The sequence below is a fragment of the Taurulus bubalis genome (assembly GCF_910589615.1).
Source record: "Taurulus bubalis genome assembly, chromosome: 9".
NCBI classification, from domain to species: Eukaryota; Metazoa; Chordata; class Actinopteri; order Perciformes; family Cottidae; genus Taurulus; species Taurulus bubalis.
This window is the reverse complement of record NC_136597.1, coordinates 28,461,646-28,484,145: the sequence shown is the minus strand read 5'-3', so window position 1 is coordinate 28,484,145 and position 22,500 is coordinate 28,461,646. Positions and strand designations below refer to the sequence as shown.

General features: G+C 43.1%; 1 protein-coding gene across 1 annotated transcript in view; it reads right to left on the bottom strand.

The window, feature by feature from the left end:
- Positions 1-18,082, bottom strand: part of dgkzb (diacylglycerol kinase, zeta b) — a gene marked incomplete at both ends in the record, with an annotated part of 29,831 nt that extends 11,749 nt beyond the window's left edge. Inside the window, 17 exons of the mRNA XM_079223456.1 lie at positions 397-459; positions 537-592; positions 3,106-3,184; positions 3,391-3,531; positions 3,608-3,721; positions 7,540-7,600; positions 7,682-7,764; positions 9,022-9,123; positions 9,377-9,451; positions 9,729-9,845; positions 10,103-10,174; positions 11,140-11,208; positions 11,987-12,043; positions 12,206-12,283; positions 12,844-12,939; positions 13,395-13,497; positions 17,112-18,082. Coding sequence (XP_079079582.1) covers positions 397-459; positions 537-592; positions 3,106-3,184; positions 3,391-3,531; positions 3,608-3,721; positions 7,540-7,600; positions 7,682-7,764; positions 9,022-9,123; positions 9,377-9,451; positions 9,729-9,845; positions 10,103-10,174; positions 11,140-11,208; positions 11,987-12,043; positions 12,206-12,283; positions 12,844-12,939; positions 13,395-13,497; positions 17,112-18,082 — 2,337 coding nt within the window. The remainder of the gene's footprint in view (positions 1-396; positions 460-536; positions 593-3,105; positions 3,185-3,390; positions 3,532-3,607; positions 3,722-7,539; positions 7,601-7,681; positions 7,765-9,021; positions 9,124-9,376; positions 9,452-9,728; positions 9,846-10,102; positions 10,175-11,139; positions 11,209-11,986; positions 12,044-12,205; positions 12,284-12,843; positions 12,940-13,394; positions 13,498-17,111) is intronic.
- Between the last annotated feature and the right edge of the window lie 4,418 nt (positions 18,083-22,500).

Genomic DNA, 22,500 nt, shown 5'->3' with positions numbered 1-22,500 from the left:
TACAAGTAAACAGACGTAGTACAAGTACACAGACGTAGACGTAGTACAAGTACACAGACGTAGTACAAGTAGAAAGATGTAGTACAAGTACACAGATGTAGACGTAGTACAAGTACACAGACATAGTACAAGTACACAGACATAGTACAAGTACACAGATGTAGACGTAGTACAAGTACACAGACATAGTACAAGTACACAGTCGTAGTACAAGTACACAGATGTAGTACAAGTACACAGACGTAGTACAAGTACACAGACTACTTCCTATTCCTGAGGACGATCACAACAACAACAACATGGCCGCCACCTTGGCTAGCTTGCGAGCTAACTCGACAAAATTAGACTTTGGGAATAAGGAAACTCAAGACCATTGTTGAGCTCCTCCTCACTCACCACCACTCTGATGTGCTTGGCGAGGTCTTTGGAACTCCCGCTCAGGAAGTCTGAGAAGGCCGCCTGAAACAAACACACACATCATAAATAATAATAATAATAATAATCACAAACACGTGACTGTGATTAGAGACACTCACTCCTGCATAGAACATCTTATTCCTGAAGCGGCTGTTGAACTTCTCCGGGTTCGCCTCTGAAAAAACAAACAGGAGAAACATTCGAGCAGTTTCTACTTTCAGCGACCTTAAACAGAATAAAAAGCTGCTTCATCCGGATCGCGCCGCGCTCACGCTTCCATCCATCGTTTGCTTTCTCAGCTTCGTCACACCAGGGATTACTTTAATCAGAGAGCTCTGTGTGGATCCCGTTGGGTAACCGGGTCGCAGCAAACACAGCAGCGCTGACGATGCACGGCGGAGACTCAGGTCTTTGTTTGAGACGGAAATGTCAGCAGAGCTTTAACTCACAAAGGAAACCATGGAGCAAATACGTCTCTGAGATCTGTTCAGGGTAGCGATCAGTGAGGATCCAGACTAACAGAGTCCTCGTCGTTGGACTACAGGATCCACATCATGGTTCTGTTCAATGCGTCCCGTATGAGTCGTGTGGGACGCGAACACGGATCCACGCTCAGGTGGATCTGATCCACCAGTTTCATCCTGAAGACCTCCAAACCTTCAGGTGAGAGTAGCAGAGACGAGCGGAAAAGCAACACCCACCTGGAACGCGTCTGACCTATTACCGAGGATACGAACACAGCTCTACTACAGGTGTACAAAGACTGGATGGCCCGTGCGGGTCCGGCACCCCATACTCCCGCAACACTCCCCACAAAAACCCCAGAGGGACCCGGTCCAAAGTCTTCTCCAAGTCTACAGAGCACATGTAGACTGGTTGAGCAAACTCCCAGGACCCCTCCAGTAGTCTTGCGAGAGTAAAGCTGGTCCACAGTTCCACGACCTCCTTGTCTTGAATCTGAGGTTCGACAAGCGGTCGGAGCCTCCTTTCAGCACCCTGGAGCCTCCTTTCCAGGAGGCTGATCAGTGTGATACCACAATAGTTCAGCACACTCTCCGGTCCCCCTTTTTGAAGATGGGACCACCACCCCGGTCATCAGTCCATGGGCACTGTTCCCGACCCCCATGCGACACTGAAGAGGCGTGTCAGCCAAGACAGCCCAACAATGTCCAGCACTTTCAGCATCTCAGGGCGGATCTCATCCCCCCGGCGCCTTGCCACCAAGGAGCTTCTTGACTACCTTAGTGGCCTCTGCCAGGGATATGGGTGCAACCCCTCAAGTCTTCAGGTGCTCTCCAGCTGACATGTTGGCCGTGTTTAGGAGTTCCTTTAAAGTGCTCTTTCCACCACCCGACGATGTCCCCATCTGGATCCCCGCCCTACCCCGCAGGTAGGCCCTGCTTTCCCTTCCTGAGCCGTCGGATGGTTTGCCAGAACCTCCTTGAGGCCAACAGGAAGTCCTTCTCCAAGGCCTCCCCGAACTCCTCTCATGCCCGAGTTTTAGAATCCGCGACCACCGCAGCTGCAGCCCTTCTGGCCTGCCGGTATCCGTCAGCTGCTTCAGGAGACCCCTGGGCCAGCCAGGCCCGAAAGGCCTCTTTCTTCAGCTTGACGGCTTCCCTCACACCTCTCTGGTTCAGATCGGGCAAGCTGTTCCGCCAGGTTTCTCTGTCATTGCCCACGTAAGCATTGAAGTCTCCCAGGAGAACTATGTCGGCAGGTGGCGCCCTTTCCAGGACCCCTCCCACCGACTCCAAGAAGGTCGGATACTCTGAAATGCTGTTCGGTGCATAAGCACAAACAACAGTTAGAGACTTACTCCCCGCAGGAAGGCGACCCTTTCGTTCTCCGGGGAAAACTTCGACACAGCGGCGCTCAGCCGGGGGCTCGATCCCTACTCCCGCCCGGCGCCTCTCACCCTGGGCAACTCCAGAAAAGGACAAAGTCCAATCCTTCTCCAGGAGCTTGGTTCCAGAGCCTGTGCTGTGATTGGAGGTGAGCCTAAATATTTCTAGCTGGTACCACTGCACCTCCTGCACCAGCTCCGGCTCTTTCCCGGCTAGCGAGGTGACGTTCCACGTCCCTAGAGCTCTAGTCTATGCTGCCGGAGATCGGCTCCCCAGGCCTCCTGCCTGGCCCGCCGCCCGGTCTACACACCACCCGAACCCGGTGCTTGTCCCTGCGGGTGGTGAGTCCATAGGATGGCTGGTCCATGGTGTTTCTTCGGGCTGAGCCTGACCGGGCCCCATGGACAAAAGCCCGGCAACCAGATGCTCGCCGACGAGCCCCCTCCTGGGTCTGGCTCTGGGGGGGTGCCCCGGTTTCCCTGGTCCGGGTGAGGTAGCTTCAAACCGTGGGCCCCAATTCATCACTTTTCCACGACTTTAAACCAAATTTCCATGACCAAACATTTAGTGAAATCTGGGTGTAAACAGTAAAAAGTGAGTAAATGTAGTATTTAAACTAACAATGAGAATACAAAGCATACAGTAAACTTTAAATGACACAAATGAATGAGACAATAGCTTGATTAAATGAATAAACAATTATATAGATGCCTGTATGTATGCCTGCTTATATTTTGAGCGTCTTTCTTTTAAAAGCATATCAATTATTTCAAACTCAGAGTAAATGAACGTTATGAATGTGGATCTGGTCCAGTGCATGTGGATCTGGATCTGGACTCACCCCTGGACTCGTGGAAGCCCAGCGTGACGTGAGCGTCGAAGCCCAGACTGAAGTAGTTGTTGAAGACGTCGATGGGAAGCTGAGAAACAGCAGAGAGCGCCGTGTTACAGAGGTCTGACCGAAGGGGGTCTGAGGTCTGACTGAAGGGGGTGTGAGGTCTGAGGTCTGACTGAAGGGGGTCTGAGGTCTGAGGTCTGACTGAAGGGGGTCTGAGGTCTGAGGTCTGACTGAAGGGGGTCTGAGGTCTGACTGAAGGGGGTCTGCCATGAGAAGCTCTCTGCTCACCTTGTGGGTCTGATGCTGGTCCTGGTCCTCCGGCTGGGCCTCCGGGTTCGCCTCCACGTTCAGGTTCCATCGGTCCAGCTGGACGATAGTTCCATCCTCCACGTGCGAGAGGATCTTTGTTAGCGGTTCATCGGTGTATCCCTGAGAGAGTCAGCCCAGTAGAGCTCCAGTTAGACCAGTAACCCAGTAGAGCTCCAGTTAGACCAGTATAACTCACCCCTCCCCAGTTGAGGGTCCTAGCCAGGTCGTTGCCGGTCCCAAGAGGGAGGATACCTACAGGAGGCTGAGGGCGGAGTTTCAGCTCATCCAACACGGACAAGATCCAGCCCACCTGAACACACACACACACACACACACACACACACACACACACACACACACACACACACACACACACACACACAGATGATGGGCTATATAATAAGTGTAATGTAGGTCCTGGTTCGTATATAATAAGTGTAATGTAGGTCCTGGTTCATATATAATAAGTAATATAGGTCCTGGTTCATATATAATAAGTAATATAGGTCCTAGTTCATATATAATAGATGTAATGTAGGTCCTGGTTCATATATAATAAGTAATGTAGGTCCTGGTTCATATATAATAGGTGTAATGTAGATCCTGGTTCATATATAATAGGTGTAATGTAGGTCCTGGTTCATATATAATAAGTGTAATTTAGGTCCTGATTCATATATAATAAGTAATGTTGGTCCTGGTTCATATATAATAAGTAATGTAGGTCCTGGTTCATATATAATAAGTAATGTAGGTCCTGGTTCATATATAATAAGTAATGTGGGTCCTGGTTCATATATAATAGGTGTAATGTAGGTCCTGGTTCATATATAATAGGTGTAATGTAGGTCCTGGTTTATATATAATAGGTGTAATGTAGGTCCTGGTTCATATATAATAGGTGTAATGTAGGTCCTGGTTCATATATAATAAGTGTAATGTAGGTCCTGGTTCATATATAATAGGTGCAATGTAGGTCCTGGTTCATATATAATAGGTGTAATGTAGGTCCTGGTTCATATATAATAAGTAATGTAGTTCCTGGTTCATATTTAAAAAGTGCAATGTAGGTCCTGGTTCATATATAATAAGTAATGTAGTTCCTGGTTCATATATAATAGGTGTAATGTAGGTCCTGGTTCATATATAATAGGTGTAATGTAGGTCCTGGTACATATATAATAAGTGTAATGTAGGTCCGGGTTCATATATAATGAGTGTAATGTAGGTCCTGGTTCATACATAATAAGTGTAATGTAGGTCCTGGTTCATATATAATTAGTGTAATGTAGGTCCTGGTTCATACATAATAAGTGTAATGTAGGTCCTGGTTCATATATAATAAGTGTAATGTAGGTCCTGGTTCATACATAATAAGTGTAATGTAGGTCCTGGTTCATATATAATAAGTAATGTTGGTCCTGGTTCATATATAATAAGTGTAATGTCGGTCCTGGTTCATATATAATAAGTAATGTAGGTCCTGGTTCATATATAATGAGTAATGTAGGTCCTGGTTCCTATATAATAGGTGTAATGTAGGTCCTGGTTCATATATAATAAGTAATGTAGGTCCTGGTTCATATATAATAAGTTATGTAGGTCCTGGTTCATATATAATAGGTGTAATGTAGGTCCTGGTTCATATATAATAAGTAATGTAGGTCCTGGTTCATATATAATAGGTGTAATGTAGGTCCTGGTTCATATATAATAAGTAATGTAGGTCCTGGTTCCTATATAATAGGTGTAATGTAGGTCCTGGTTCATATATAATAAGTGTAATGTAGGTCCTGGTTCATATATAATAAGTGTAATGTAGGTCCTGGTTCATATATAATAAGTAATGTTGGTCCTGGTTCATATATAATAAGTGTAATGTCGGTCCTGGTTCATATATAATAAGTAATGTCGGTCCTGGTTCATATATAATAAGTGTAATGTCGGTCCTGGTTCATATATAATAAGTAATGTAGGTCCTGGTTCATATATAATAAGTAATGTAGGTCCTGGTTCATATATAATAGGTGTAATGTAGGTCCTGGTTCATATATAATAAGTGTAATGTAGGTCCTGGTTCATATATAATAAGTGTAATGTAGGTCCTGGTTCATATATAGTAAGTGTAATGTAGGTCCCGGTTCATATATAATAGGTGTGATGTAGGTCCTGGTTCATATATAATAAGTGTAATGTAGGTCCTGGTTCATATATAATAAGTGTAATGTAGGTCCTGGTTCATATATAATAGGTGTAATGTAGGTCCTGGTTCATATATAATAAGTGTAATGTAGGTCCTGGTTCATATATAATAAGTGTAATGTAGGTCCTAGTTCATATATAATAGGTGTAATGTAGGTCCTGGTTCATATATAATAAGTAATGTTGGTCCTGGTTCATATATAATAAGTGTAATGTAGGTCCTGGTTCATATATAATAAGTGTAATGTAGGTCCTGGTTCATATATAATAAGTAATGTAGTTCCTGGTTCATATATAATAGGTGTAATGTAGGTCCTGGTTCATATATAATAAGTAATGTAGTTCCTGGTTCATATATAATAAGTAATGTAGGTCCTGGTTCATATATAATAAGTAATGTAGTTCCTGGTTCATATATAATAAGTAATGTAGGTCCTGGTTCATATATAATAGGTGCAATGTAGGTCCTGGTTCATATATAATAAGTAATGTAGGTCCTGGTTCATATATAATAAGTGTAATGTAGGTCCTGGTTCATATATAATAAGTAATGTAGTTCCTGGTTCATATATAATAAGTAATGTAGGTCCTGGTTCATATATAATAAGTAATGTAGTTCCTGGTTCATATATAATAGGTGCAATGTAGGTCCTGGTTCATATATAATAAGTAATGTAGGTCCTGGTTCATATATAATAGGTGTAATGTAGGTCCTGGTTCATATATAATAAGTAGTGTAGTTCCTGGTTCATATATAATAAGTGTAATGTAGGTCCTGGTTCATATATAATAAGTGTAATGTAGGTCCTGGTTCATATATAATAAGTAATGTAGGTCCTGGTTCATATATAATAAGTGTAATGTAGGTCCTGGTTCATATATAATAAGTGTAATGTAGGTCCTGGTTCATATATAATAAGTGTAATGTAGGTCCTAGTTCATATATAATAGGTGTAATGTAGGTCCTGGTTCATATATAATAAGTAATGTTGGTCCTGGTTCATATATAATAAGTGTAATGTAGGTCCTGGTTCATATATAATAAGTAATGTAGTTCCTGGTTCATATATAATAAGTGTAATGTAGGTCCTGGTTCATATATAATAAGTGTAATGTAGGTCCTGGTTTATATATAATAGGTGTAATGTAGGTCCTGGTTCATATATAATAAGTAATGTTGGTCCTGGTTCATATATAATAAGTGCAATGTCGGTCCTGGTTCATATATAATAAGTAATGTCGGTCATGGTTCATATATAATAAGTAATGTAGGTCCTGGTTCATATATAATAGGTGTAATGTAGGTCCTGGTTTATATATAATAGGTGTAATATAGGTCCTGGTTCATATATAATAGGTGTAATATAGGTCCTGGTTCATATATAATAAGTAATGTAGGTCCTGGTTCCTATATAATAAGTAATGTCGGTCCTGGTTCATATATAATAAGTAATGTAGGTCCTGGTTCATATATAATAGGTGTAATGTAGGTCCTGGTTCATATATAATAAGTAATGTAGGTCCTGGTTCATATATAATAAGTAATGTAGGTCCTGGTTCATATATAATAGGTGTAATGTAGGTCCTGGTTCATATATAATAGGTGTAATATAGGTCCTGGTTCATATATAATAGGTGTAATATAGGTCCTGGTTCATATATAATAAGTAATGTAGGTCCTGGTTCCTTAATAATAAGTAATGTCGGTCCTGGTTCATATATAATAAGTAATGTAGGTCCTGGTTCATATATAATAGGTGTAATATAGGTCCTGGTTCATATATAATAAGTAATGTAGGTCCTGGTTCCTATATAATAAGTAATGTCGGTCCTGGTTCATATATAATAAGTAATGTAGGTCCTGGTTCATATATAATAGGTGTAATGTAGGTCCTGGTTCAGGATTTGGTGACCACGTGGACTCACGGTCCCGTCCCCCCCACAGGCCAGGACCCTCAGGTTGGGCACCTTGCCGTACAGCTCCAACCTGCAGAGTGAAGCGTCAACGTCACGTCTCAACAGGACAACGAGGGAATTGGAACGCCCCCCGGAGCCGGTCTGGTCTTACCCCTCTCTGGGTCCTCCCTTCGTCAGGTCAAACACCTGCCGGGGGTTCAGGGCCCACATGAAGGACTGGATGATCTTGGCTCCCTGAAATAAAGTAATGAAAACATGAGAAACACTTCATCGTTTATTTATGAAATCAATCTGTGGGTCCAATTCCAAACATGAGGATTTGCGTCTTTTGTCTTTCTTTATTAATTTAAATATTTGTCAGACAGAACAAAATATTTGATCACAGACTATATTTCTGGTTATAATGTGAAGTAGAAAAAAAGACACTTGAGGTTCTTCAACAACGACAACGAAAAGATAAAATGCTAATTGAATTGCTGCATTTTTAATCTTCACGTTTTATTTCCTTCATAAACGGATTATGTATTTCCATCTTTAAGATCACTGTCCTTTGGTGTTCCTGTGAGTTATTACTGAGTTATTACTGTGAGTTATTACTATCAGTTATTACTGAGTTATTACTGTGAGTTATCACTATCAATTATTACTGAGTTATTACTGTCAGTTATTACTGTGAGTTACTATTATCAGTTATTACTGTGAGTTATTACTGTGAGTTATTACTGAGAGTTATTACTGAGTTATTACAATCAATTATTACTGTGAGTTATTATTGTGAGTTATTACTGAGAGTTATTACTGTGAGTTAATACTGAGAGTTATTACTGAGAGTTATTACTGAGAGTTATTACTATCAGTTATTACTGTGAGTTATGACTGTAAGTTATTACTGTGAGTTATTACTGTGAGTTATTACTATCAGTTATTACTGTGAGTTATTACTGAGTTATTACTATCAGTTATTACTGTGAGTTATTACTATCAGTTATTACTATCAGTTATTATTGTGAGTTATTACTGAGTTATTACTATCAGTTATTACTGTGAGTTATTACTGTGAGTTATTACTATCAGTTATTACTGTGAGTTATTACTGAGAGTTATTACTGAGAGTTATTACTGAGTTATTACTATCAGTCATTACTGTGAGTTATTACTGAGAGTTATTACTGTGAGTTATTACTATCAGTTATTACTGTGAGTTATTACTGAGAGCTATTACTGTGAGTTATTACTATCAGTTATTACTGTGACATATTACTGTCATGTATTAGTAATAACTGTGTAATACAGTAATAACTGTGATAACTGTAAATCTATGTGAAACAGTAAAATGGCGGAGGTTCAGGTAAATGTGTATACTGTAGGCTATATATATGTATAGATAGATAGATAGATAGATAGATAGATAGATAGATAGATAGATAGATAGATAGATAGATAGACACATCTATAGATGTATATATCTCAGGGCTATCCCTAAATAACCACCTGGTTTCCTCCACTCTTCGGGTTCACGAACACCAGCAGAGGCTTCATGAGCTGAGAGGGCAGAGGCTTCACCAGGAAGGGCCTCCAGCGGCCATCTTGGATCTGCCGGACAACGCGGAGCAGAAACACCCACAACCACGTCACATGACATCACTCATTAACCTCAATACCACAGACACTCTAATTATATGACAACCTCTCAAAAGACTCAGAGGTACTTTTAAAATCTCAGGTTATTAAATTCAGGCTCAAAGGACGCAGTGGAGGGTACATGTTATATTTATTAGACACAGCGTGTTAGCTGTTAGCTAGAAGCTAATTCAGGTCAGCTGATGAACTTTGATCACTTCCTCACCTCTGAGCCTTTCTTGCTCAACTTGTTGCATTTCAGCGACGTCTTTTTCTTCTTTTTACTCGACTTTAGAGACGACTGACCAAATAAACACAAACACAACAACATTAATATATATACACACACGTAGGTTTATTTATTGTACGGTGTGAGGACAGAGAGTTGTTAGTTATACAAGTACATTTATTCAGAGAGCGCTTAAACAATAATGATTGCTTTGTAGAGAAATAAAACATACATAGAGTAAGTTATGAAAAATAAAATGCTGTTCAAAACAAAATACAAGGAGAAAGAAAATAGCAAGAAGAATACATGGGGTCCTCACATGTACAGAGAAACCCACATATGTGTGCACCTGTGTTCTGCGGACCCTGATGATCCAGGTAGGAGGGATGATGACGCTGGCGTGAGCTCCCAGAGAGCAGCACTCCTCTATCTGCTGCAGCATGAAGCACGTCACCTTATTGTGGTACTGAAACACACACAGGAAGCCACCTGGTGGTGGTACTGAAACACACACAGGAAGTCACCTGGTGGTGGTACTGAAACACACACAGGAAGTCACCTGGTGGTGGTACTGAAACACAGACAGGAAGCCACCTGGTGGTGGTACTGAAACACACACAGGAAGTCACCTGGTGGTGGTACTGAAACACACACAGGAAGTCACCTGGCTGTGATCCTGAAACACAGACAGGAAGTCACCGGGTTCTGTGTGACTGAACTTACCGCCTGTTTGCACCACGAGCAGCTGATGGCAATAATCTCTTTGCTGTGGAAAGAAAACTTCTGTTGGAATCCCTGTTGGTGATAAAAGAGGAGCCAGTTAGTTGTTAGCCGCTAGCTGCTAGCTGCTCTGCATTGTATCATTATAGAGCTATGAGTGGCTGGTTAGCTGTTAGCTGTTAGCTGCTCTGCATTGTGTCATTATAGAGCTATGACTGGCTGGTTAGCTGTTAGCTGTTAGCTGCTCTGCATTGTGTCATTATAGAGCTTTGAGTGGCTGGTTAGCTGTTAGCTGTTCTGCATTGTATCATTATATAGCTATGAGTGGCTGTTAGCTGCTAGCTGCTCTGCATTGTATCATTATAAATCTATGAGTGGCTGGTTAGCTGTTAGCTGCTCTGTATGGTATCATTATAGAGCTATGAGTGGCTGCTAGCTGCTAGCTGCTCTACATTGTATCATTCTAGAGCTATGAGTGGCTGGTTAGCTGTTAGCTGCTAGCTGCTCTGCATTGTATCATTATAGAGCTATGAGTGGCTGGTTAGCTGTTAGCTGCTAGCTGCTCTGCGTTGTATCATTATAGAGCTTTGAGTGGCTGGTTAGCTGTTAGCTGCTCTGCATTGTATCATTATAGACCTGTGAGTGGCTGGTTAGCTGTTAGCTGCTCTGCATTGTATCATTATAGAGCTATGAGTGGCTGGTTAGCTGTTAGCTGCTCTGCATTGTATCGTTTTAGAGCAATGAGTGGCTGGTTAGCTGTTAGCTGCTAGCTGCTCTGCGTTGTATCATTATAGAGCTTTGAGTGGCTGGTTAGCTGTTAGCTGCTTTGCATTGTATCATTATAGAGCTTTGAGTGGCTGGTTAGCTGTTAGCTGCTCTGCATTGTATCATTATAGACCTGTGAGTGGCTGGTTAGCTGTTAGCTGCTCTGCATTGTATCATTATCGAGCTATGAGTGGCTGGTTAGCTGCTAGCTGCTCTGCATTGTATCATTATAGAACTATGAGTGGCTGGTTAGCTGCTAGCGATTAGCTGCTCACCTTCCCACACTGGCGACACTTCCCAGTCTGGCGCCTCCTGTGGACCCAGTGGTGTCGCACCACGTTGGACTGAAACACAACCAACAGTTGTAAGCGTTCACTTCCTGTCTGATCCTCTGAACGTTAAGCTGTCACATCAAATCGGTTCTGATCAGCTGATGCCAGACGTCACAGCGGAGCCTCAGTCGACACTATTTTCATGACTTCTCATCAAATTTCTTCTTCAGAAAGGTCCGATGAGAAGTAGCATTGTTCCATGTGATCAGGAAAAGATTTCATCTCACGAGAGAAGATGCTCTTCCATGTTTAGTGTGCTAGTGTGAGTGTAGGTTTGATGTATTATTAATGCTTCGCTAAATATGTGATCACATGATTATTATCAAGAAAATGTGTTTATTTATTCATTTTCTTTACTTATTTCTCATGCAGATTACTATCTATTTGACCTCAGTAGATATATTGATCACATTAATATAAAGTAATGAAACCGTCAGCTTCACTATTCACTGAATTTGATCAACCATTTCAAGCGCTTTTCATATTACTGCACGATGATTAAAATACACTACAACACTGCACATACATATATATGTATATATATATATTACTGTAAATCATAATTAAACAGTATTGTTCGGCTGAGCTTTGTTCCGAGCTTCATGATCACTGTGATGTTTCCACTGTCATGGAAATAATCATACAAAACATTACAGCGATAAAGGGCTGAAGAACACAGGACACCAGCTCCCTGTGCGGGTCAGTGGCTGCAGTGAGGGTTCTGTTTGCTGATCAATACATCAGAGATCAGGAAGCATTAAAGGCCCAGTGGGTCTGGAGCAGAACTGACCTCTCGGACCGCCCGGCCTCCCGGTTCCCTGAACGACGGCTTGCACCTGAAATTAATCTGAACAGAGACGACAGACATGACACTTCCTTTAGCTGACGCTTTTATCCAAAGACTTACACTAAGTGCATTCAACCATGAGACAATTTCTTTAATAAAGTTAAACAACAGTGCTATCAGTGAGATAGAAAGAGCCTCTGATGAAGTGAGAGGACGACTCACCTTCTCCAGCTGCTGCATGCACATCATGTGCACCGAGATCTTGCAGCCCGCACACTTCTTCCTCGCCACCGACTTTTGCTGCAGAAGATAACGACAGATGAGGCGTGACGCTTATTTACATCCCATAAACCCTCAGGACTACATCACGCGAAATGATTGACAGTTCTTGGTGTGAAGAACACAGAAAGATGCAGACAGGCTGTAATGTGTGAGGTCGTTATATCTCTGCATGCCGGTAATGGTTGGGAACCAGAGGGTCGGCGGTTCAAGTCCACCTCAAACCCTATTTCCTGCAAAAGGAAGTTCCCGTACAACAAACTGCTTCTTTATTGCATTTGGAAGGAAGTGTCTTTAATACGTTTTATGTTGTGAAATATAACCAAGCAATGGTACTTGGTTATGTTTACATCACGGTTTGGCTTAAAATAAGCATGTTTGTTGCTTCATAACTTATTGAGTTTCAGATTGGAACACTTTAAATATGAAATGAATTATGACTGTCACCAGTAATGTCTAAGTCAAGAGGACCGTCTAAAGGAAATGATATGTGTTAATAAAGTGGAAGATGAAGGTCTTAACATGTGCGATCCCTCGTCCGCATGCAGTACCGCCCGTGGCCACCGGGGCGCTGGGCTCACCAGGGACTTGGCGATGCAGTACTGCTCTCCCACATAGCAGAAGTCTCCGGAGCCGCCGGTCTCAAACCAGATGTGGTCCCCGAACTGGGCGTTGTCCTGCGAACAGAACATTCATAGAGTCAGATATTAAAATATTATATAATATTATTACAAATCTATTTAAAGTTCTGAAGAATTAACGTTTGATTTAAAAACTCAAACTGTCTTATTTATGAATGAGGTAATTCACTGGTAGTTCACTGGTAATTCACAGGTAGTTCACTGGTAGTTCACTGGTAATTCACTGGTAGTTCACTGGTAGTTCACTGCTTGATGGGAAACACTGCTCATTTCTTTGATGTTTTACATCCGTAGTTTATTCTTTTCATGCTGCCGTCTTCACCTCTCATGATGAAATATATATTCGTTGAACACTTGAATGAAATAAATAAAAGTAAAATTAATTTATGTTTCCTGTTTTCACTTCCTGACTGGTTTAAAAACTCAAAGTCTCCTCATTGATTGAATGAGTTGAAGCTGGATGCTGATTGGCCGGTTCAGCCGTGACTCACGCTCCAGTCCACGGTGCTGTTGGGCTCCGGCGCCAGGTCGGCTGGGTCGGCCGGTCCGGCCGTCGCCTCTGCCGGCTGCAGACCCGACTTGGCGATGGCTTTCCTGAAACCACAAGAGGACAAAAGACCTGTTGAAGGAAACAGAGCCACGAAGCTGCCGGATCCCGGACACATTCAAGATTAATGTTACAGAGGAATTATTCTTCATTTCAAACAACAACGGGTTTTATGGAGCAATATAATGCAAACAATGTATTCTACATGTTGTATTTTATACCAAATCAGCAGCACAGTAAACACAGTTTACAGTTTTGCACTTCCTGCCACACACACACACACACACACACACACACACACACACACACACACACACACACACACACACACACACACACACACACACACACACACTGGACACTGACATGAACCTGAACCTTCAAAACAGGTCTGAACCCTTAAACAAGCCTTTGAAGAAGAGAGGACCAGCCAAAAAGCTCTCATTTCTAAAAGTGTCCCCACAAGGTCTAAGATTCTAATTGGTCCTCAAAAAGACTGTTGTATAGGTACACACACACACATCTATTGAACAGGATTCATTTGATCTGAAGAAGCCGACATTTAGTAAGAATACAAGTGTTTTTACTCTAGTAGCTCTAGTACAATACACTAGTACAATACTCTAGTACAATACTCTAGTACAATACTCTAGTATGATACTCTAGTACCATACTCTAGTACCATACTCTTGTACAATACTCTCGTACAATACTCTAGTATGATACTCTAGTACCATACTCTAGTACCATACTCTAGTACCATACTCTCGTACAATACTCTCGTACCATACTCTAGTACCATACTCTAGTACCATACTCTCATACCATACTCTAGTACCATACTCTAGTACCATACTCTCATACCATACTCTAGTACCATACTCTAGTACCATACTCTCATACCATACTCTAGTACCATACTCTAGTACCATACTCTCGTACAATACTCTCGTACCATACTCTGGTACCATACTCTAGTACCATGCTCTAGTACCATACTCTAGTACCATACTCTAGTACCATACTCTAGTACCATACTCTCGTACAATACTCTAGTACCATACTCTAGTACCATACTCTAGTACCATACTCTCGTACAATACTCTAGTACCATACTCTAGTACCATACTCTAGTACCATACTCTCGTACAATACTCTAGTACCATACTCTAGTACCATACTCTAGTACCATACTCTAGTACCATACTCTCATACAATACTCTCGTACAATACTCTAGTACCATACTCTAGTACCATACTCTCGTACAATACTCTAGTACCATACTCTAGTACCATACTCTAGTACCATACTCTAGTACCATACTCTCATACAATACTCTAGTACCATACTTTAGTACCATACTCTAGTACCATACTCTAGTACCATACTCTCGTACAATACTCTCGTACAATACTCTAGTACCATACTCTCGTACAATACTCTCGTACCATACTCTAGTACAATACTCTCGTACAATACTCTTGTACAATACTATAGTACAATACTCTAGTACAATACTCTTGTACAATACTCTTGTACAATACTCTCGTACAATACTATAGTACAATACTCTCGTACCATACTCTAGTACCATACTCTAATACAATACTCTAGTACCATACTCTAGTACAATACTCTCGTATTATACTCTAGTACCATACTCTAGTACCATACTCTAGTACCATACTCTCGTACAATACTCTAGTACCATACTCTAGTACCATCCCCTAGTACCATACTCTAGTACCATACTCTCGTACAATACTCTCGTACCATACTCTAATACCATACTCTAGTACCATACTCTAGTACAATACTCTCGTACCATACTCTAGTACCATACTCTAGTACCATACTCTAGTACAATACTCTAGTACAATACTCTCGTACCATACTCTAGTACCATACTCTAGTACAATACTCTAGTACCATACTCTAGTACCATACTCTCGTACAATACTCTAGTACAATACTCTCGTACCATACTCTAGTACCATACTCTAGTACAATACTCTAGTACAATACTCTCGTACCATACTCTAGTACAATACTCTCGTACAATACTCTAGTACCATACTCTAGTACCATACTCTCGTACAATACTCTAGTACCATACTCTCGTACAATACTCTAGTACCATACTCTAATACAATACTCTAGTACCATACTCTAGTACAATACTCTCGTACCATACTCTAGTACCATACTCTAGAACCATACTCTAGTACCATACTCTCGTACAATACTCTAGTACCATACTCTAGTACCATACTCTAGTACCATACTCTCGTACAATACTCTAGTACCATACTCTAGTACCATACTCTAGTACCATACTCTCGTACAATACTCTAGTACCATACTCTCGTACAATACTCTCGTACCATACTCTAGTACCAAACTCTAGTACCATACTCTAGTACAATACTCTCGTACCATACTCTCGTACCATACTCTAGTACCATACTCTAATACCATACTCTAGTACCATACTCTAGTACCATACTCTAGTACCATACTCTCGTACAATACTCTAGTACAATACTCTCGTACCATACTCTAGTACAATACTCTCGTACCATACTCTAGTACCATACTCTAGTACCATACTCTAGTACAATACTCTCGTACCATACTCTAGTACCATACTCTAGTACCATACTCTAGTACCATACTCTAGTACAATACTCTCGTACCATACTCTAGTACCATACTCTAGTACAATACTCTAGTACCATACTCTAGTACCATACTCTCGTACAATACTCTAGTACAATACTCTCGTACCATACTCTAGTACCATACTCTAGTACAATACTCTAGTACCATACTCTAGTACCATACTCTCGTACAATACTCTAGTACAATACTCTCGTACCATACTCTAGTACAATACTCTCGTACCATACTCTAGTACAATACTCTCGTACCATACTCTAGTACCATACTCTAGTACAATACTCTAGTACCATACTCTAGTACCATACTCTCGTACAATACTCTAGAACAATACTCTCGTACCATACTCTAGTACCATACTCTAGTACAATACTCTAGTACCATACTCTAGTACCATACTCTCGTACAATACTCTAGTACAATACTCTCGTACCATACTCTAGTACAATACTCTCGTACCATACTCTAGTACAATACTCTCGTACCATACTCTAGTACAATACTCTCGTACAATACTCTAGTACCATACTCTAGTACAATACTCTAGTACAATACTCTCGTATTATACTCTAGTACCATACTCTCGTACAATACTCTAGTACCATACTCTAGTACAATACTCTCGTACCATACTCTAGTACAATACTCTCGTACCATACTCTAGTACCATACTCTCGTACAATACACTAGTAAGATACTCTAGTATGATACTCTAGTACCATACTCTAGTAAGATACTCTAGTACAATACTCAGTCTAGTACCATACTCTAGTACTTTCTTTCATGGTACTTGACTACATAACATGTCACACTGTGGATTGTATTCTGACCAAAACGTGTATATTTTAAGAGACAGACAAGTTTCCCACAAACAGAAACAAGTCCTCATGTGTGACCAAAGCCCGTCTTCTGTGAAGCCAGAGGAGGAGGAGGACACATGTCCATGAATCTATGTCGTATCAGTGGCACATCTCTACATACAGCAGGAAGCTGCTCCAGCTCTCCAGGTGGGAGTCGCCCAGCGGGCTGAGGGCCCCGGGGCCCCGGTAGAAGGCCGGGCGGTTGAGGTAGTGGACCGAACTCCCGCGGCGGCTGGGCAGCGGCGGGCCTCTTCCGGGCCAGGGGCTCCCGGCCTTGGAGATGGTGGAGATCCTCCTCCTCTTGAAAGCCATGGAGGCCCGGTGACGGCCGAACGGAGCGGCGTCTCCTGAAAACAGCTGAGAGGAGTTCCTCCTCAGGCAGCGGGGCGCCCTGATGAGGGGCCGCGACGCCGGGGGCGGCCGAGGAGCTCCTCTCTGCACCTCCAGGCCGTCGGAGGCGGAGCAGTGCGACCAGGAGGCGTCCTCCGCCTCCTGGTCGCACTGCTCCGCCTCCGACGGACTGGCTTCTGATTGGCTGTCGTTGGCGGTGGAGTAATCGCTGCTGTCCGAGTGGAGGCTGCTGGAGCGCGAGAACATCCTCCCGTTGTTGGCCCCGCCCCTCACCTCCACCTGCTGCTCTTCAGCCGGTAGCCTCGCCCCCTCTTCGACCTCCTCCTCCTCTTCCTCCGCCATTTGGAAAAGGCTGGCGAGCAGCATGGACGGGCCGAGCAGGTGGGCGTCGATGGTCCGCAGCTTCCCCAACTTCCTCCTGCACACGGCGAACCTGGGGTTGAGGCTGGGCGGGGCGGTGCTGGAGCGCCGGCGGACGCGTCCCGCCCACCTGTTGTTGTGCCGGCGGGCCGCCTCCGCCAGTCGCCCCCCTCCGGCACGCGGCGGCGCCCCCTGCAGCTGGACGCTGGGGCGCCGCCGCTGGCTCAGCGCGGAAGACGGCAGCCCGGCGTTGGACCGTCGCCGGGCCTTGCTGGTCGGGACGGCCACGCTGGGCCGCCGCTGTGGGACGGACTCGGCCCCCGCAGCCGCCGGCAGAGCGGCCTCCTTCCTCTTGAAGTGACGGCGGAAAAACATGTCCATGTTGGACGGAGAGACGAGGAAGATGTCTGAAATGTTGGACCAAAAAGTAGTTAGCTTGGATGCTAAGATATTATACCAAGAAAACTACAGGAAGTGTAGTTCATCCATCAAAAACCAACAACTCTGTTTGATAAAGAGCCAAAGTCAAACTGTGACTGTGTCTGTGGTTAGTTCAGGTGTCTGTAATCCCAGTAGGACAGTCTGTGGCTAGTGTTCATTGAGAAGAGACAGGAAGTGACACCATGACTTCAGCTCTCTATGAAACCTGGACCGCCTCAGTCTCTCATCCTGATTCTTTTGTGATGCGTTCATGGCGTTTTAGAAAAGTTTGGTATCCGCCTACCGTTGTAATCGTGATCATCAGTTCATCTTCATAATTTTACTAGATTACATGTGAACGCATCATGAGAACATTATCATTTACCCTTAGCCAGTACTCATTTTCACTGAGCAGAGCCTGAACACACCATGTCAACAGGAAGGAACAGCAGAGGCCCGGCTACCTGCTGGCTTCTCTTCCTCAAAACAACAACATCACTCCAGGAATTAGTCTGTGACGGTTTCAGGGATCACAAGCTGTGCATCAGTTTCAGGTTCAACTGGTTTCAGAGAAGACGAGCGTCGACACTGGTCCTGAACCAGTCTGAGTCTAGTCCGGATCCTATTGACTTTAGTGTAGTCCTGGTCCACTGGGTCGGAGCCAGAGCCAACTCTACCTATTTAGTCCACAGGGGGCGCTAGAACCAACACTTCCTCTTTAGTCCACAGGGGGTACTAGAACCAACACTACCTATTTAGTCCACAGGGGGCACCAGAACCAACACTACCTCTTTAGTCCACAGGGGGCACCAGAACCAACACTACCTCTTTAGTCCACAGGGGGCACCAGAACCAACACTACCTCTTTAGTCCACAGGGGGCGCCAGAACCAACACTACCTCTTTAGTCCACAGGGGGCACTAGAACCAACGCTACCTCTTTAGTCCACAGGGGGCACCAGAACCAACACTAACTCTTTAGTCCACAGGGGGCGCCAGAACCAACACTACCTCTTTAGTCCACAGGGGGCGCCAGAACCAACACTACCTCTTTAGTCCACACGGGGCGCCAGAACCAACACTACCTCTTTAGTCCACAGGGGGAACTAGAACCTACACTACGGATTACATAGTGCCGTGCTAACGGTAAATGAATCACATATTAGCGTGCTAACGGTAAATGAATCACATATTAGCGTGCTAACGGTAAATGGATTACATATTAGCGTGCTAACGGTAAATGGATCACATATTAGCGTGCTAACGGTAAATGGATCACATATTAGCATTAGCTTTGTTAGTTACACAACAGCTCCACCTACAGTTTAAATATTTATGACACAACTTCAATATGTGTTAATATGGCAATAATAATGTTACTAGTGATGATTTAACTCATATTTGTGTGCTCAGATCTCATGGAAATGATTTATGATATCAATTATTACCAACATTCTCTAATGGACCAATTGAACATTGAATTAAAGACAAAAGGCAGTGTGTTTAAGTTGATATCATAATATGGAAAATATACCAAATTTAATATCATTCAATTTTAAAAAAATGAAATAAAATCTCATTTATTATGGCTGTTTTTTGATGATCATTTTCAGCAACATATGGAATTATTAAGCCTCTAAACATATGAATCACCTGGTGTCGCATCATGCAGATCATAGAATCTACAGCTTCGTTATTTAAATGAGCAAATTATAAATGTGCATAAAACACATTTAACATCAACAGATTAATTTAATATTTAATCGAAAGAAAAAATTTAAATCATTCACCAAACAAACAGAATCCTCCAACATAGAAAATGATAAAACAACGAGAAGAATATTAAACTCTCTGAAGCGTAAATAAATAATATTAAAAAATATGTTTGACCATTTTATTGAAGCAATAAAGCTGATCATTAAATACATGTTTGATATCTGCAGATAGACACACACAGACACACACACACAGACACACACACATACACACTCACACACAGACACACACACACACACACACATAAACACACACAGACACACACACATACACACACAGACACACACACACACACACACACACACATAAACACACACAGACACACACACAGACACACACACACACACATACATTAACACAGACACACACACACACAGACACACACACACATAAACACACACAGACACACACACACACAGACACACGCACACATACACACTCACACACAGACACACACATAAACACACACAGACACACACACATACACACACAGACACACATACATAAACACACACACAGACACACACACAAACACACACACAAACACACACAGACACACACTCTGAGGCGGTCCAGAATAAAAGCAGAACAGAAAACTATTAGAGAGCTTTGATACAACCTGAAGCCTCGGTCCACTGAGGAAGAGGAGGAGGAAGAGGAAGAGGAAGAGGAGGAGGAGGAGGAGGAGGAGGAAGAGGAGGATGAGGAGGAAGAGGAGGAAGAGGAACGACACTAAGCTGCTTGTTAAAATAGCTCCCGGACTCAATCTGATCCCAGAGCAGCTTCACGAGCCTCTGACCTGGACCTCAGCCGGTCTGACCCGGGACCGGCTGATCCAGGACCAGCTGCTCCTCTGCTGCCGCTGGGGGCGGGGCGACATCCCATAATACTCTCTCATTAACACTTCAAGGCTGCTGCTGAATTATGGATCCGGACACAACAGATCAGAGGAGCCGCCGGACCGAGAATTATTATTATTTCTATGGAGCAGAGTCATGGCAACCAGACCCTCAGGTCCTGATGAGACCTTCAGGTCCTGGTCCATGAGACTCTCAGGTCCTGATGAGACCTTCAGGTCCTGGTCCATGAGACCTTCAGGTCCTGATGAGACCTTCAGGTCCTGGTCCATGAGACCCTCAGGTCCTGATGAGACCTTCAGGTCCTGGTCCATGAGACTCTCAGGTCCTGATGAGACCTTCAGGTCCTGGTCCATGAGACCTTCAGGTCCTGATGAGACCTTCAGGTCCTGGTCCATGAGACCTTCAGGTCCTGATGAGACCTTCAGGTCCTGGTCCATGAGACTCTCAGGTCCTGATGAGACCTTCAGGTCCTGGTCCATGAGACCTTCAGGTCCTGATGAGACCTTCAGGTCCTGGTCCATGAGACCTTCAGGTCCTGATGAGACCTTCAGGTCCTGGTCCATGAGACTCTCAGGTCCTGATGAGACCTTCAGGTCCTGGTCCATGAGACCTTCAGGTCCTGATGAGACCTTCAGGTCCTGGTCCATGAGACTCTCAGGTCCTGATGAGACCTTCAGGTCCTGGTCCATGAGACCCTCAGGTCCTGATCCATGAGACCTTCAGGTCCTGGTCCATGAGACCCTCAGGTCCTGATGAGACCTTCAGGTCCTGATGATACCCTCAGGTCCTGGTCCATGAGACCTTCAGGTCCTGATGAGACCCTCAGGTCTTGATGATACCCTCAGGTCCTGGTCCATGAGACCTTCAGGTCCTGGTCCATGAGACCCTCAGGTCCTGGTCCAGGAGACCTTCAGGTCCTGATCCATGAGACCTTCAGGTCCTGGTCCATGAGACCCTCAGGTCCTGATGAGACCTTCAGGTCCTGGTCCAAGAGACCTTCAGGTCCTGATCCATGAGACCTTCAGGTCCTGGTCCATGAGACCCTCAGGTCCTGATGAGACCTTCAGGTCCTGGTCCATGAGACCCTAAGGTCCTGGTCCATGAGACCCTCAGGTCCTGATGAGACCTTCAGGTCCTGGTCCATGAAAATCAAATAATAAAATCAATAATCAGTTCCAGTTCTTAACAGATTATAATAAATTAATCATTTAATAAAACATGTAACTGTTTAAAGTGATGTCAGAACATATTGATCATCATGTTATTAATGAAACAATTCAGATTAATCAATAAGGAAAAAACTTGAATCAACAAATAAACGTGTATTCATTGTGACAGCAGCAGATGATCAACAACCTCATCCATAATATCAATAACTTCATCACTAAAATCAATAACTTCATCAATAATATCAATAAACTTCATCACTAATATCAATAACTTCATCAATAATATCAATAACTTCATCAATAATATCAATAACTTGGTAATATCAGTGTGAATATGGAGATCTGGATGTTTAGTCTGAGACTCTTAGGCCTGAAAACACTGGATCCTACATTTCCCACAATGCACCTGGAGGCTGTCCTTCATGAGGAGCCTCACTGCCAAACACCCACGTCCTCAAACGCAACACTGACGTCACCAGGAGGAGAAATTTAATTAACAGGTTTCTTCTTCTTCTTCTTCTTCTTCTTCTTCTTCTTCTTCTTCTTCTTCTTCTTCTTCTTCTTCTTCTTCTTCT